General features: G+C 42.6%; 1 protein-coding gene across 1 annotated transcript; it reads left to right on the forward strand.

The window, feature by feature from the left end:
• Positions 1–3,341: 3,341 nt before the first annotated feature.
• Positions 3,342–14,668, forward strand: NFKBIZ (NFKB inhibitor zeta). The gene is made up of 12 exons (XM_028119180.2): positions 3,342–3,741; positions 6,143–6,282; positions 6,791–6,821; positions 6,940–7,043; positions 7,142–7,926; positions 8,624–8,729; positions 9,100–9,246; positions 9,437–9,500; positions 9,793–9,962; positions 10,839–10,949; positions 11,078–11,245; positions 13,261–14,668. Exons 1-12 carry the CDS (start codon positions 3,453–3,455, stop codon positions 13,312–13,314), a joined length of 2,169 nt encoding a protein of 722 aa, XP_027974981.1. The 5' UTR covers positions 3,342–3,452; the 3' UTR covers positions 13,315–14,668.

Here is a 14,668-nt window from a genome sequence, read left to right on the forward strand (position 1 = left end):
TTTTAAAACTTTGAATGATTGACCTCAAAATGGTGTTGCAACTTAACTGGCACTATACGATTCAGAAAACGTTTTATCGTATAAGATACAATAAGGTCAGTTGTTAACATCTATAAAGCCAAGGGAAAGGTAGCCATCATCATATTTTTATTTCTTATTTACAGTTTCTTCAGTTGTTTTGGAGCAGATTTCTCCTTCCATGAGTCAGGGATCTCTCTGATATGTCATTTTCATATTTTTTCGTATCTTTATATGTAGATGGAGTAGCTGAGCCTTGAGGAAATGAGTCTTCTGATCTCCATTTTAAAGCAAAAGATCAGGCTCTAGAGTCAGACAGGTGAGGATTTTAATCTCTTCACCCAGCGATGAGCCAGTGTGACCTTGGGCAAATTCTTAAGGGTTCATTTTTTAAATATAGTTTCTGTTGTCAGGAATCTAGAAGTGGCTTTGGGGGAATTCTGGCTCAAGGTTGTTCCTAAGACTACAGTCAAGATGTTGGTCAGTGCAGACATCTGAAAGCCTGACACGGTAGAGGTCTGCTTTCAGAATGGCTCTCTCACATAGCTGTCCAGTGGGTGCTGGCCATTGGCCTCAGTAGACTTTTCCAGAAAGGCCTCATAACATGGTAGCTCTCTCTCTGAGAGTGAATGTTCTATCATATTTGATTAGAACAATGGTAGTGTTATATCATTCAACCTTATAGACCAAAATGAGTTTATATTTCAACATGTAAATAAAGCAAAGTATATTTAGATTTTCTTTTTGTAGTGATGTTAACAAATAAGCATTCTTGACTGTATGCGGGAGGGCTTCTGGGCATTGGGGCTTGTGGTCTTCTCAAACAATATGATTGCTTTGACATTTCATAGAAAACTTTGAAAGTTTATTCTGAAACATTAGTCTTTCACTGACCATATTTATTTATGAGTTCTCCAGAGGCTATGCTTTTGAGCTTGGATTTTCATATACCAAGTGAAACCAGAAATAATTTTGGGGGGAGAATTAATTTTGTAAAAAATATTTGTGCATGAATTTGTTTGAATAGACATTTAAGGCCTTTATTATACATAAAATGTTAGTGGGGAGAAAAAAAATACCCAAATAGATTTTATTGAGAAAGCCCAACATCTCATTTGGAGCATCCTTTAAGTGATTTTGGTTTCTGAAGAACTGCAATTACTGGAGCCTTGTATTTCCTGCAGCTACAAAGGAGTTGTTTCCTTTTTATTCTTTTAAAGTTACCGAAACCCAAAAACTGGGAGAAGGGAAAGACAACAAGAAGTTTTGGGGGCAATACAATACTTTTGAGAAAGAAGTAAATATTTACTTTGGAACTCCCAGCAGGGTCTTCTATTACCTATTAATACTGGGTAACAATTTAAGCACATTGTCTTCCTGTCTCATTCCTTCCCTCCTGGAACCCTAGTATTTTGCTTCTGCTGATTTGCTTGCGATCTGAAGCTGACATCCCTGTTCACCTGGTCATCCAGCCTCCACTCACATCCTGACCGGTGACCCTCTCATTGCTGCCCACATCCAACAGGTCCAGACCTGTGGATTCTGTCTTAGCAAAGCTGTCCAGCCCCTTCTTTCCGTTTACTTTTCTCTTCCTCATTGCCTCTGTACCAAGGTCAGGTCAGTTCTCTCCTGGACTATTGCAGTGATTCCTAATGGCCTCTGGGCCCCTCAGTCTTACCCCATCAAAGCTGCTTGCAGGTTAATTTTGCCTGTCCCAAATTCTTTCATGTTCACTCAGTGTTTATTAAAGACCCAGCGTCTCAGCCGGCCACTGGAGGTGCTCCACCCAAAGGCACCAAGTGACTTATTACATTTATGTTATCATCTTTCCTTTGACTACCCTAAAAGTAAGCTTTTATCTGACTCTTCCTAATTTTTTTGCCCATGCTGTTCTTCTTCCTCTAAATGATTTTGGTTGAAATCCCACCCATCCTTTAGGGAATGACAGACACCTCCTTTGCAAAGATTTTCCTCATGACCTCTTTTCCTCCACCACTTTTTGTCTTCCTTTTTAGGACATTGTTGGACTTTGTATCCTTCATGATGTTTAATCATAATCGGTTTCTTTTAATATAGCATGTGTGTGCTTACCTTCTCATTTCTACAAGATTATCGTGTACTTGAAAGGAGGGACATATAATCATTCATCTTTTTCTCCTGCAAACTCCTAGCCATGGTTTTAACAAGATTTAGGACTTCAATAAAGAATTGTGTGAATCCATTAAAAAGTACTTAGGAGGGGTGTGTGGGTGGCTCAGTCATTTGGGTGTCTGCCTTCGGCTGGGGTTCCTGGATGGAACCCCCGCTGCGGGCTCCCTGCTCAGCAGGGAGTCTACCTCTCCCTCTCCCTCTGTTCCTCCCCCCACTTGTGCTCTCTCTCCCTTGCTCACTCTCAAATGAATAAAATCTTTAGGAAAACGTACTTAAGATAGGAAAGACTGAAATTCCTGTTTATCAGATAAAATGTAAAATTATGCAGAAAGAAAAAATATGTATGTATCTACATACATACATGTATGTAGAGTCATCATTTTGCTAAGATGGCTTTGTTCCAGTACTGAACTCTACAGGGGTGTAGGGCACTGTTTTTTATTCCCTGGCTGTGCCAAAAAATATTTAGTTGTCAGATTACAACTTGAGGACAGAAAAGTGGCTTCAACATCTTTCTCAGTTTGGGACCCTGCCAAAAGGTACGTTGGCAAAAGCTAAGTTAGAGGACAAAGCCGCTCTGAGGCGCTGGAGAAGACAGGCCCTTTAGGAACTTTCCAGAGACGCCTTAAATGGAGCTGGCGGGAAGCTCGCCGCGCCAGGGCGGGCGGAGGAGTGCGTAACGAACGCGCAGCTTCCAGGACTTCCCACTGCCCGGGAACCAGGCCGACCTGTTCCCATCGCTGCCTTCCCGCCTCCCCGTCTCCCTCTGCTGGCCCAGAGCCCCATGCCGCGCGCCTTCTTCCCCCGCGCCCGGCCGGGCTTCTCCCAGCGGGCGCGCGGACGGTCGGGGTGGGGGGTCGGGGGCGGGGGTCGCGGTCCCTCGGGAGGCGGGAGGTGGCACTCGGTCGGGGTTTCCAGGTGAAGGGGGAGAAAACAACCGGTCAGTCGGGGCGGAGCCGGGCGGGCGGGGCGAGGGTGGAGGGCACATTGCCTCATCCTGTACATTTTACTGGAAACGGGACGCATCCGGAGGAGGGGCCAGGAGGTGGCCCAGACGCCGCCAATGGCCCGGCGGGGCTCTGGGGAGGCAGGCGAGGCGGCGGTCCCTTCTCCCCGCCCCCGGAGCCCGGTTAAATAGCCGGGCCGCCCCGGGCCGCGCCCGTGCCCGCGCCATCCTCCCGCCGCTCGGTCCGCGAGTCCGCCAGAGCCACAGCCGGAGGGCAGCCGCGCGCAGCGAGCCAGTGGCGCAGGAGTCTGGGTCCCCGAGCGCCCAGCCCGGGAGCATGATCGTGGACAAGCTGCTGGACGACAGCCGCGGCGGAGAGGGGTTGCTGGACAGGGCCGGCGACGGTGGCCTCATGACCAGCCCGTTGAACCTGGCCTATTTCTACGGCGCATCGCCGCCGGCCGCGGCCCCGGGCGCCTGCGACGCCATCTGCTCGTCGTCGGGGCCCTCGGCGCCCGGCTCGCCCGGCTCCGACTCCTCCGACTTCTCCTCCGCCTCGTCCGTGTCCTCCTGCGGGGCTGTGGAGTCCCGGCCGAGAGGCGGCGCGCGCTCGGAGCGGCTGCAAGGTACCCACCCACCGGCCCGGGCGGGGGCAGTCCCAGCACCCCAGCAACCCCTGCACCCGCGTCTCCCCCGTCTCCTGGCGGCCCACACGCCGGGAGGGGAGGGTCCGCGCCGCGCAGGTGCGAAGTTCCTCGCCCAGAAGTTAGGTGGCCTCTGCGACTTACGTAGCGGCGGTATCTCATCACACTGGCCATCATTTAGTAGGCAATTACTGGATGACTTGCTCTGTGCTAGGCGTTTGATACAACTCGATGCCCTTTGACCATCTGTAAAATCCGGGCACCATCCAGTTGGCCTGGTAGCTCAAAGGGTCTCTAAGAGCAGAGCTCTGACTTCTGGGACTGGGGATGAATCACTTTAGATTTTCTCTCTTCTTTTTTCTTTAAAAAAAAAAAAAAGCTTTATTAAGGCATAATTCATATACTTGTGGCGAGTTTTTGGATCTGATGTAGGTTTAACTTTCTTGTGGTCACCAATGAGGTTTGAATACTGTGTTTAAGGTCAACTTATTTTTTCCTAAGTATTTGTGGAAATATTAAATAAAAGGACTTTATGTTAAAGGAAAGAAACTGATACTAACAAGATGTAAGATGAAACTGGACGGAAAACCAGCTCGATTTATGTCTTTAGTTTGTAATGTTTCCGAGTTTCGGGAAGTTCTGTGTTATATATGATTTAGAATGGTTAAACCAAATCTTAAAGAAAGGCATCATGTTTCCTTTCTTCTGCTATGAATTGGTTAGTTTCTTTTCTTAATAAGCCGAGTTGCATAACTTTTTTTTACTTTTTTTTTTAAATGTTTTATTTATTTATTCATGAGAGTCAGAGAGAGAGAGAGAGAGAAGCAGAGGGAGAAGCAGGCTCACCACAGAGCAGGGAGCCCGATGCGGGACTCGATCCCAGGACCCCGGGATCATGACCTGAGCCGAAGGCAGACGCTTAACCATCTGAGCCACCCAGGCGCCCCCGAGTTGCATAACTTGAGGGAAAACAGGATGGCACTGTGGGTAGACTGAAGAACCTCTAGATACTCTCACATATTGGAAAGTCTAATCAGCATGATTTTAAAGAACATTCTCTTTTAGGTGTTCCCTCCTGCTAGCCACTTTTGCTTTAGTTGTTTTTTATTTTAAAGAGTGATTTTTCATTTTCACTTAAAAAATAATTTAAGTCCCTTGATTTTATAAGGTGTTCCCTGCATGTTAAATGTGTAGCAGATGCAAAAAACTGTGTGTGTATTAGAAACTTTTCTTTCACATTTGGTCTTCATCTGGCTGAAACTGTTTTGCTGGTTCTTTGGTTTACCACATAGACATAGGGGATTTCTGAAACTGAATTTTTATCCCTGTGACGTTGAATTAACTGCTGTCATTCCAGAGAAATGCTGTATTAGTTTCTGGCAAGATTTTCCTAAATTTAAACATAAAATCAACTGGTCATTTAATTTACTCCATCATAGAATTGTTTCCTCTCATATGCTTATGATATATCTGTGTATCTTCAAATTAGGCTTTGTTTCTTGTTCCATCTTCTTTCTTTCTCCCCCACTCTCAACTGAGAGTCTCAATTATTCATTTCCTGACTTTCTGCGTGTTTACTTTGTGTTCAGCTCATCCCAAGAGGTTGTGACATAATAGTGGTCAGAAGTGGTCAGAAGTAGTGGCTGTAAACAGACTACATTTTAAAGTGTATTTTAAAATTTAAATTGAAATGAGATTATTTCCTTTCTACTTGGAAAGCCTAGGTGAGCAATTCCAAAAACCATTGGTGAGGGGAAATCATGTGTGTGTATGTAGAAATGTGTTTAAGCTTAGTGAATTTAAGCAGCTTTCTTGGCGTAGCTGAATGGAGGGAAATAATAAGAAACAAATCTAAGACATTGTTGATTGTTAGGCTTTAGCACATTGAGGTCTTTGGAGGAAGTTTGTGTTGTGCTTTCTTAGGTTAGTGGAATTAATAGACTTTAAATTTCTGTGTGGACATAAAGCCTTTGTTTTGAAAAAGCTAAAAATCCATCATTTATTGCTTGTTCCCTCAAGGTTTTTTTAAAAAGTCAAGAATAATTACAGATTTATGAGAGGGTGGCAAAATCTGTGACCGTGTCTTTTGGACGGATAGGGCTGAAAGACAAAGAGGCTTAATTTGGGTTTATCTTTTGGCTCTGGGGGCCCCCCAAACCACAGCTTTATGAGCTTTCTTAGGGTGCCTGGTGAAGAAAAGTATTAGGAAATGAAGAATCCTTAAGTAGGGCTGGGGGCTGACCGTTGACCAGAGTGAGTTGGAAAGGCTTTGCAGTCTGTTGGTTGGGGGCTTCATACATTAGATAGCTATGCTTTTGAGATTATCAAGATTTGTGCCTGTAAAGAGATTTAACTGGGATATGTTTTGTTTTCTTTTGAACAGTTGAACCCCATATGGGGGTTGGAAGGCAGCAGAGAGGACCCTTTCAAGGCGTTCGTGTGAAGAACTCAGTGAAGGAGCTACTGCTGCATATCCGAAGTCATAAACAGAAGGCTTCTGGCCAAGCTGTGGATGATTTTAAGGTGGCACCTAGTTTTTGTTTTGGGTCAGGGCAGGGAGGTTATTCCGTCAGGATATTTATTATTCTCTGCTGACCTAGGTCCAGTAGGTCTTTGTAGACCACATGACAAAGTCATAGGATGGAGGGCATATTGGTCTCTGTCTATTGTATTCCTATCACTTAGCCCGGTACTAGGCACACAAAGGAAACCTCATCAGGGAATGAATAAATGAAGGCAAATTGGAGGCAAGGAATTCATGGGGTTCAATTGAAATGGAAGAGCTTGACTAGAAAGGGAAAACTCAAATGGCCTTACAGATTTTGTCCTGACCTAGTTGAACTAAGATGAAAGTGAACATGGGAAAAGTTGCAAGATAGAATAAGTTAAGATAGAAAATAAATACTGCTAGGATAACTATCAAAGATTTATGGTGAGCTGTAAAGAATGGTAGAGATAAGTCTTTTATTGATGTTCATTAAATAGGAAACCATTTGATATGCATTAAATTAGAAACTTTTTTTCCTTATAGACGCAAAGTGTGAACAGAGAGCAATTCACAGGTAAGAATTCCTTCTATTCATATTATGGGGGCTTTAGAGTAAAATAATGTAGTGTGATTATGGGTAAAATTTAGAAAATAAGGTGATCACAAATTCCGTATTCCTTTCTGGGGTATAGAATTGAAGAACACAGTACCATATAGTGGGAAAAGGAAAGGACCTGATTCGTTGTCTGATGGACCAGCTTGCAAAAGGCCAGCTTTATTACATACCCAGTTTTTGGTAAGTACCTCACTATTTTCCTCTGAATACGCTTTGGAAATCTTTCCTGGAATAGTTTTGAAAGAGCGCATGCAACTTACTTTTTTCTTCTTCTCCAGACACCGCCTCAAACACCAACACCTGCAGAGAGCATGGAAGATGTTCAGCACAGTGAATCCAAACAGGACAGCAGTGCCGATCTGCTTCAGAACATAATCAACATTAAGAATGAGTGCAGCCCGGTTTCCCTAAATACTGTCCAAGTTAGCTGGATGAGCCCTGGGGTGGTCCCGCAGGGCTCCCCCCGAGAACAGTGTCAGGACTTCCACAGAGGGCAGATCTTCTCTCCACCACAGAAGTACCAACCCTTCCAAGTTGGCAGCTCCCCACACCTGATGGATCAGGCGGCCCTGTACCAGTATTCGCCACAGAGCCAGAACTTGCAGCACCCCCCGCCACCACCACAGCACTACACCCACACCCCAGCTCTGGAATACAGTCCTTATTCCAGAACTTCCCAGTCCCCCAGCTATGAACCAAACCTCTTTGATGGCCAAGAACCACAGTTCTGCCCAGATCAAAGTTTTGCATCCTTTCTAAATAGTCAGGAATCTGAGAATATTGCTGTTCCCATTCAGAACTCCCACAACGTTCAGCAGCAAAATGAGTCCCAGCTGCAAAACTTCAACATGATGCCTCCCAGTGCCTGTGAGGCCATGGTGGGCCATGATGCAGGCTCTACCCCTTCAAGCACCTCACTGCCGTTCCCGAACATCATCGGAAATCCAGTGAGCACCACACAGTTAGGGAAGTCATTTTTTCAGTGGCAAGTAGAGCAGGAAGAAAGCAAATTGGCAAATATCTCCCAAGACCAGTTTCTTTCAAAGGATGCAGATGGTGACACGTGAGTATCCTTTTCTGTAGCTAATTTGGTAAGTCATACTCGTTAGATGTAGTGGGCACAGAATTTCTCTAGGGTATATCAAGTTAGACCTTAGTAAGTGGCAAATCAGGATGACTGGTGCAGGTAGAAACTGCTGTTCAATGACAGCGAATATTTCAAGAGTTTTCCTTATTTTTTCTGTCTTACCAGGTTACCTGTTCTAAATTAATAAAAATGTCTGTGCCTTCTTTGAGTAGTTGGTTTTGAAAGACCAGCATAGATTGTGTCTATAGAGCAAAAACAGATCATGATTAGTTGGTCAATATCAACCGTGAGTTGACTTGTAGATTGAATCTTAATCTGTCGTGACATCTTTGTGGTCATGGGCAAGTTATTTAACCTCTCTGTGCCTGAGTTTCTTGACACGTAAAATGAAAAGACTTCCCTCTCAGGGTTTTTAGGAATATTAAAAATAATAGATTTAAAGTGATCAGCATGGTGCTTGGCATTCATCTTATTGTTTCTGGTAGCTTAACATATCCTGTTGCAACTCAAATGTGTTATCAACCCATCAGAAGAGACAAATTATTGTCTATAATGTTTCATTTGAGTGCACCAGCATAGCAAGAAAGGGGCTAAAGGAGAATTTTTTTATTTTTAAAAAGATGAAGTTAGTGAAGTCAGAGATAATTCACCTGTTTCTCTCCTTATTTCCCAGGTTCCTCCATATTGCTGTTGCCCAAGGGAGAAGGGCACTTTCCTATGTTCTTGCAAGAAAAATGAATGCGCTTCACATGTTGGATATTAAAGAGCACAACGGACAGGTGAGGATCTTGTCAGAGTGAACTGACAGAGATGTGGAAGGAGGACAATGACCAGTTTCATGTTTATGTGTAGATCGTTTTAGAGCTCCAGACCAAGAGTTTAGTTAATATTAACTTTGAGATGTTGACTCTTTGCCACCATCAACCTTGAAGTTATTAATGTTAACTTTGTAGTTATTTGACCAAAGACTAACTGGGTATAATAAAGCCACACCCTAAGCTTATTTTCATTTCCTTGTGTTACTATTGCTTATTAATAGGATTTCTTTTCTCCATGTGGGGTTTTCCCCTCAGTCTTAGTTTGTGTTCATATTCCGTGTCAGGGTAGTGTTACATATGTCAACAAAATCCTTTTTTTCTCTGTCCACAGAGCGCCTTTCAGGTGGCAGTGGCCGCCAATCAGCATCTCATTGTGCAGGATCTGGTGAACCTCGGGGCCCAGGTGAACACCACCGACTGCTGGGGAAGAACCCCTCTGCACGTCTGTGCTGAGAAAGGTCACTCCCAGGTGCTCCAGGTAAGAGTCAGTGAGCTAGCTTCTGCTATCACAGGGCCAAAGAGGTAGGGCTTGGATATTAGAAGTCAGATGCAGGTTGCCTGTTGCAATAATCTATTTTGAGTTGACTTACTCGTTTCTTGGGACTACTAGTAAATAAGTATTTTTGTAACTTGTCTTTTGCTAACGTGTATCTTTTTAAATTTTGCAGGCGATTCAGAAGGGAGCAGTGAAGAGCAATCAGTTTTTGGATCTTGAGGCGACTAACTATGACGGTAAGCAACAGAAATTTTATTGGATGAAAAACCATTTAGAGAGTGGGACCCATCAGTTCCAAGGGTATTAAGTTTTATACCAAGAAGGAAGGGAGGTAATTAAAGCTAAAACAGTCTGTAGATAAAGTAAGCAGTAGCACCAATGGTGTCTCCAATAATATTCAGGTGGCCGTACTGGTTCTTGTGGAGAGCCCGTCTGTAGGTGTGTTAGAGACTGTCCTCAAGGTCTGTCCTTGTGGAGCAACTACATGCCTGATGGAAGCTTGACCACTGCTTTATTACACTCTTTTAGGCCTGACTCCCCTCCACTGTGCGGTTGTGGCCCACAATGCTGTGGTGCACGAACTTCAGAGAAATCAACAGCCCCATTCACCTGAAGTTCAGGAGCTTCTACTGAAGAACAAGAGTCTGGTTGACACCATTAAATGTCTGATTCAGATGGGAGCAGCAGTGGAAGCCAAGGTAAATTCTCAGAAGAGTTTGGAGATGGGATAGGGAAGAAAAGTGTCTTTAGCAAGAGACCTCGTTCCCAAGTATAAACGAAAACTTTTTTTTCCTCTTTTTAAATTAATGGAGTAGGTAGCGATGCATGGATAATTAAGAAGCTTAGCTTTTAAAATCATCAGCTTTCTTAATTTGCTTTTAATCTGTGCATTGTTATTCAAAAGATCATTGAGCTGTGAAATAAACTAGTCTTTGTTTGGAAGGAAGAGAAAATCCTTGAAATTGATACTGTGATTCTGGTTTCTATTTTCATATACTAATAATAAGAGTAGTGCTTTTTTGTAAGGGTTGTCCCATCATTGTGGGATCTGCACTTAAGCTGTTTTTTAAGCTGGAAAATATTTTATTCTCTTTAAATTTGAGGTTTATTTACTGAGTATCTCGTATGTACAAGGCACTGAGTTGGGAGCTCTGGGGGAAGAATGCTTAAATGGTAAGCTACTGCCCAGACCTTGGCAAGCAGAAGAGGTGAGAGATGCAGCCAATCGTGTCTACAGGGTGGCCGCCAAGTCTGGAAACGCAGGCGAATACATAGTAAATGTTGTATTGTCTTGTATTACAGTACATGGTAAAATAGTATCGTCTATGTTTCTACATTTTGTGGCCACCCTGTGTATAAGAGCAGACTGTGATAGGAGGTGTATAGGAAATTGATGGGGAATTTAGGAGGAATAAGACAGTTCATTTAGTCTGGGTTGAAGGAAGACTTTGTGGAGATGAGCGCATTCACAGTGAGTCTCCAAGAGTGAGTCAGACATTTGTGAGCCTGGGTGAAAAGCATATCCAAAAGTGGTGTCTGGATGTTCATTGTTTTCCTCTCTTGCTTTTGTTAAGGATCGTAAAAGTGGTCGCACAGCCTTGCATTTGGCAGCGGAAGAAGCAAATCTGGAACTCATTCGCCTTTTTTTGGAGCTGCCCAGTTGCCTGTCTTTTGTGAATGCAAAGGTACTTCTAGAAAGCTTCGGTAACTGCATTAGACTCGGAATGACCTTTATTATAACTTCTTAAGGCTTTTGAGCTGCTTTCATGGAAATCTCCCTTTTTGAGAGGTGCCATTTTATCTCTGTCTGTAGGCTTACAATGGAAACACTGCCCTCCATGTTGCTGCCAGCCTTCAGTATCGGGTGACACAGTTGGATGCAGTTCGACTGTTGATGAGGAAGGGAGCAGACCCAAGTACTCGGAACTTGGAGAATGAACAGCCAGTGCATTTGGTTCCTGATGGCCCTGTGGGAGAACAGGTGAGGGCTACAGAAGGGAGAGGAGGCTGTGTAGGGCCGAGACCAGCAGGTGCTCTTGAGGTGGGCTCTCTCACTGTCTGGGTCTCATAACGTCTGTGTAGCAACCATGGAGGCAATTGCTTTATTTCTAAAGGAAGAGTAAGAAATTTGAGGGTTATCCATGGACCCAAAATGGTTGAAGATCCGACAGTCTTTTTTTCCATAACACAAAGTTGGGTTTAGAGTAAAGTCAGAATGGTTTGAGGTTTGAAAGCTGATGCAAGAGGAGGCACCAAGGTTCCTGCAGACATCAAGGAAAGAGACCCTTGGGTTTACAAGTGATGGGTCTTCAAATTGTGGGTGTAATCTGAGTCCGTCTCTGTAGTGTTCAGGATAGTCCCAGGGACATAGTGAATGCTCAGTAAACATTCCCTGTTCCACTTGTTTCTATTCACTAACTGAGACTAAATAGGAAATGGAAGGTTGGTTATGTAATTTAGAACCCAGAAAGACTTGAAACAAAGTTATGCTTTACTCATCATATGGTTATATATTACCTTTGGAGATTGAATAGTTTCTCATGGTTCAACTTTTCTTGATAACAAGAACTGAATCTTTTCAGAACATAAGATATTTTTTGATGGAAGTCTTTCTCTGAGGTAAATGAGGGTGATTGTGGCTATGGCAGGTCATTGCAAACTTTGATAATCACAGAATATATGAAACGCAATGTAGCCTTTTCTTTGATTCACAGCCCTCAGTATGACCATAATGTTACAGGAACCCCTATACATAGAGCTCTTTGTAACTTAAGGTGAATCTCTCGATAATTTGTAAAGAGTTCTCATGTTACAAAACTTTGCAGTGTAAAGGCTCAGCTGAGAAAATGGAGCCCGAGAGGTTGCACAGATAGCAATCATCATCAAATCGTAAATGGCAGAGGCCTAAGCCCAGTGTTTGCTTTGCCCTCAGTCTTTGTGGTGTGCAGTCATACAGCGGTGTTCTCAGGGGTTACGGAGTACGGAGAGCCGCTTGACTCTTCGCTCTTCTCTTGTTACTACTCTCCTTTCTGCTTTTGTGTTTTTGTGTCTGTGTGTTGCGGGGAGGGTTTTTTCCTTTGCTTCTGTGGTCAGACTCTGGTCATTGTGTCTCCCCTCCTAGCAGCTATCAGTGGTATACGCTGCCCTAATCTTCTTTCTTCTGATTTGTTGCTTTTAATCTGCTGTGGGCCAGGAGAAAGATAATAGTATAAAATGAATTGCTAGATCCTGAATGAACCGAGGAGCTCTCTTGTGACTCATACATTTATGCACAGATGCTTTACTGATTTATTTTTAAAGATTTTATTTATTTACTTAGTGCGCGAGTGCACACACACATGAGTGAGCAGGGGGAGGGGCAGGAGGAGAGGGAGAGAGAGAGAGAATCCCAAGTCCGATGTGGGGCTCGATCTCACGACCCTGAGATCATGACCTGAGCTGAAATCAAGAGTCAGGTGCTCACCCGACTGAGCCGCTTGGGCGCCCCTGTGTGCAGATGCTTTAATTGGACATCCTGAAAGCTGTTCTTACTTGAAGAGTGTTAAAGATTAACTTGTGTGTGTATGAAGTGGGCTCTGGGGTCTTGTTAGTTGGACCCAACTTCAGAATAGGTGAGGTACTGTAATATACCATAATTACTGCCTTACATTCAGTGTTCTCACAAATAGCAAGAGTAGAGATTAAGAAAGCGTTATATAGGTCTTATTTAAGCTGTTGGAGGTTTTCAACTGTAGATAATTTTTAATGGAGATGCTTTACTTTCTTGCACTCCAGAATCATTATAGGAGATCTGTAATAAGCTTGAAAGGAGTTATAGTAGTATTTTTTAAGTTACCTTAAAATCTTGAAATGTATTGTTGCATACTTCTTCATATATTTACTTACAAGTCGACAGGAGTGTGTACAGTATATAAAAAAGGAATGAAACTCTGAAGGAACTATGGTACTTTGATCATAAAAAGTAAACCTCACAAATCCTATTTATTCTTCTTCCAGATCCGACGTATCCTGAAGGGAAAGTCCATTCAGCAGAGAGCTCCACCATATTAGCTCCATTGACTTGGAGCCTGGTCGGCAACACTCACTGTCAGTTAGGCAGTCCTAATGTATCTGTACATAGACCATTTGCCCCATATTGGCAAATGTAAGTTGTTTCTATGAAACAAACATATTTAGTTCACTATTATATAGTGGGTTATATTAAAGACAAAGGAGAAAAATATCTAATTCCTCTTGGCAGATTTTAATATTTCATACCCAGGTATCTGGGGTCTACACATCTGAATTTAATCTTGAATGGTAAAATCGACTTCAATTAACAGTAGCTTTTGGGTAGGGCAAGGCTTTGATCTGTGGTATAAGGCATTGCTCTTGTAGCCATTGTCATTTTAAAAGCAGGTAAACTATAAACATTTTTTAAAGAAAAATGAAAGCATGTGAAAGGAAAAAATAAATCTGGATGTAGTCTTGAGGCTTCATTTGGCCCAGTGAAGTACCTGATCATTGTTATTGGTGTTGGAAAGTGTCTAGGCATTGGACTAGATGAAATGTACCAGGGTTAAAATTTGATTTTTGCAAATTGTATATAGTTGTTGTTTTTGTCTTTTAAAGTATTTGTACATATTTGGTCATTGACATGGCCACATTTGAAATGTAAATTGATAAAATAGAAAAGAACAAGTGAATTGTCACTATTTAACAAAATGATACACGTTCAGAAGCGTTGTATAATCACGCATCTACCATCTCTGTAGATGGAGCAGATGGAGAGTTGTTCCCTTAGTAGCTGACAGAGCTCTGTTTGAATTGTAAATATGCTTTTACTCATGCATGGAGATGAGACACACTATTTGTAAGGAATTGCATGCTCTTAAAGAGAACACCTCTTTGTGGCTCACTTTCTAGAATTTATAATATACTTGTTGGAATTTTGTTTTACCTTTATAGGAACATTAAAAAGTCAATACTGAAACATGTGTTACTGGTTTTCTATTGTCAGAGGATGAGAACACACCATGATGTTTTATATTACCATTCAGGAAAAAAAAATGCCTTATTTTTTTTAGTAACTTTGATTCTATTAATATTATTTTGCTTATCTCTGGCATACCCCAAGGAATGTAGTTGGCTTTGATTGCACACTAATTCACTGTAATAAATTTGATTCATTAAAAACCTTTTTTTTTTTTTTTAAATGAGAAGTCCCACAGGCAGCTGACTGATGAATCGTCTTTGTAGTTAAATCCTTTTAAAAAACTTGACCTTTGGATTGATCACACTGTTGCCCCAGTATGTCTTGTGGACAAAAGCTAGTTATAGTTATTTGGTATCTGTAAATACAGCTGTGATGTGAACTCATGGAAAAACTCATGCATGGTTTTAAATAAACATTAATTCAATAATA

This window comes from Eumetopias jubatus, unplaced genomic scaffold, assembly GCF_037043125.1.
Source record: "Eumetopias jubatus isolate StellerSeaLion01/CBP00866 unplaced genomic scaffold, mEumJub1_p1.0 scaffold_1, whole genome shotgun sequence".
Lineage (NCBI taxonomy): Eukaryota > Metazoa > Chordata > Mammalia > Carnivora > Otariidae > Eumetopias > Eumetopias jubatus.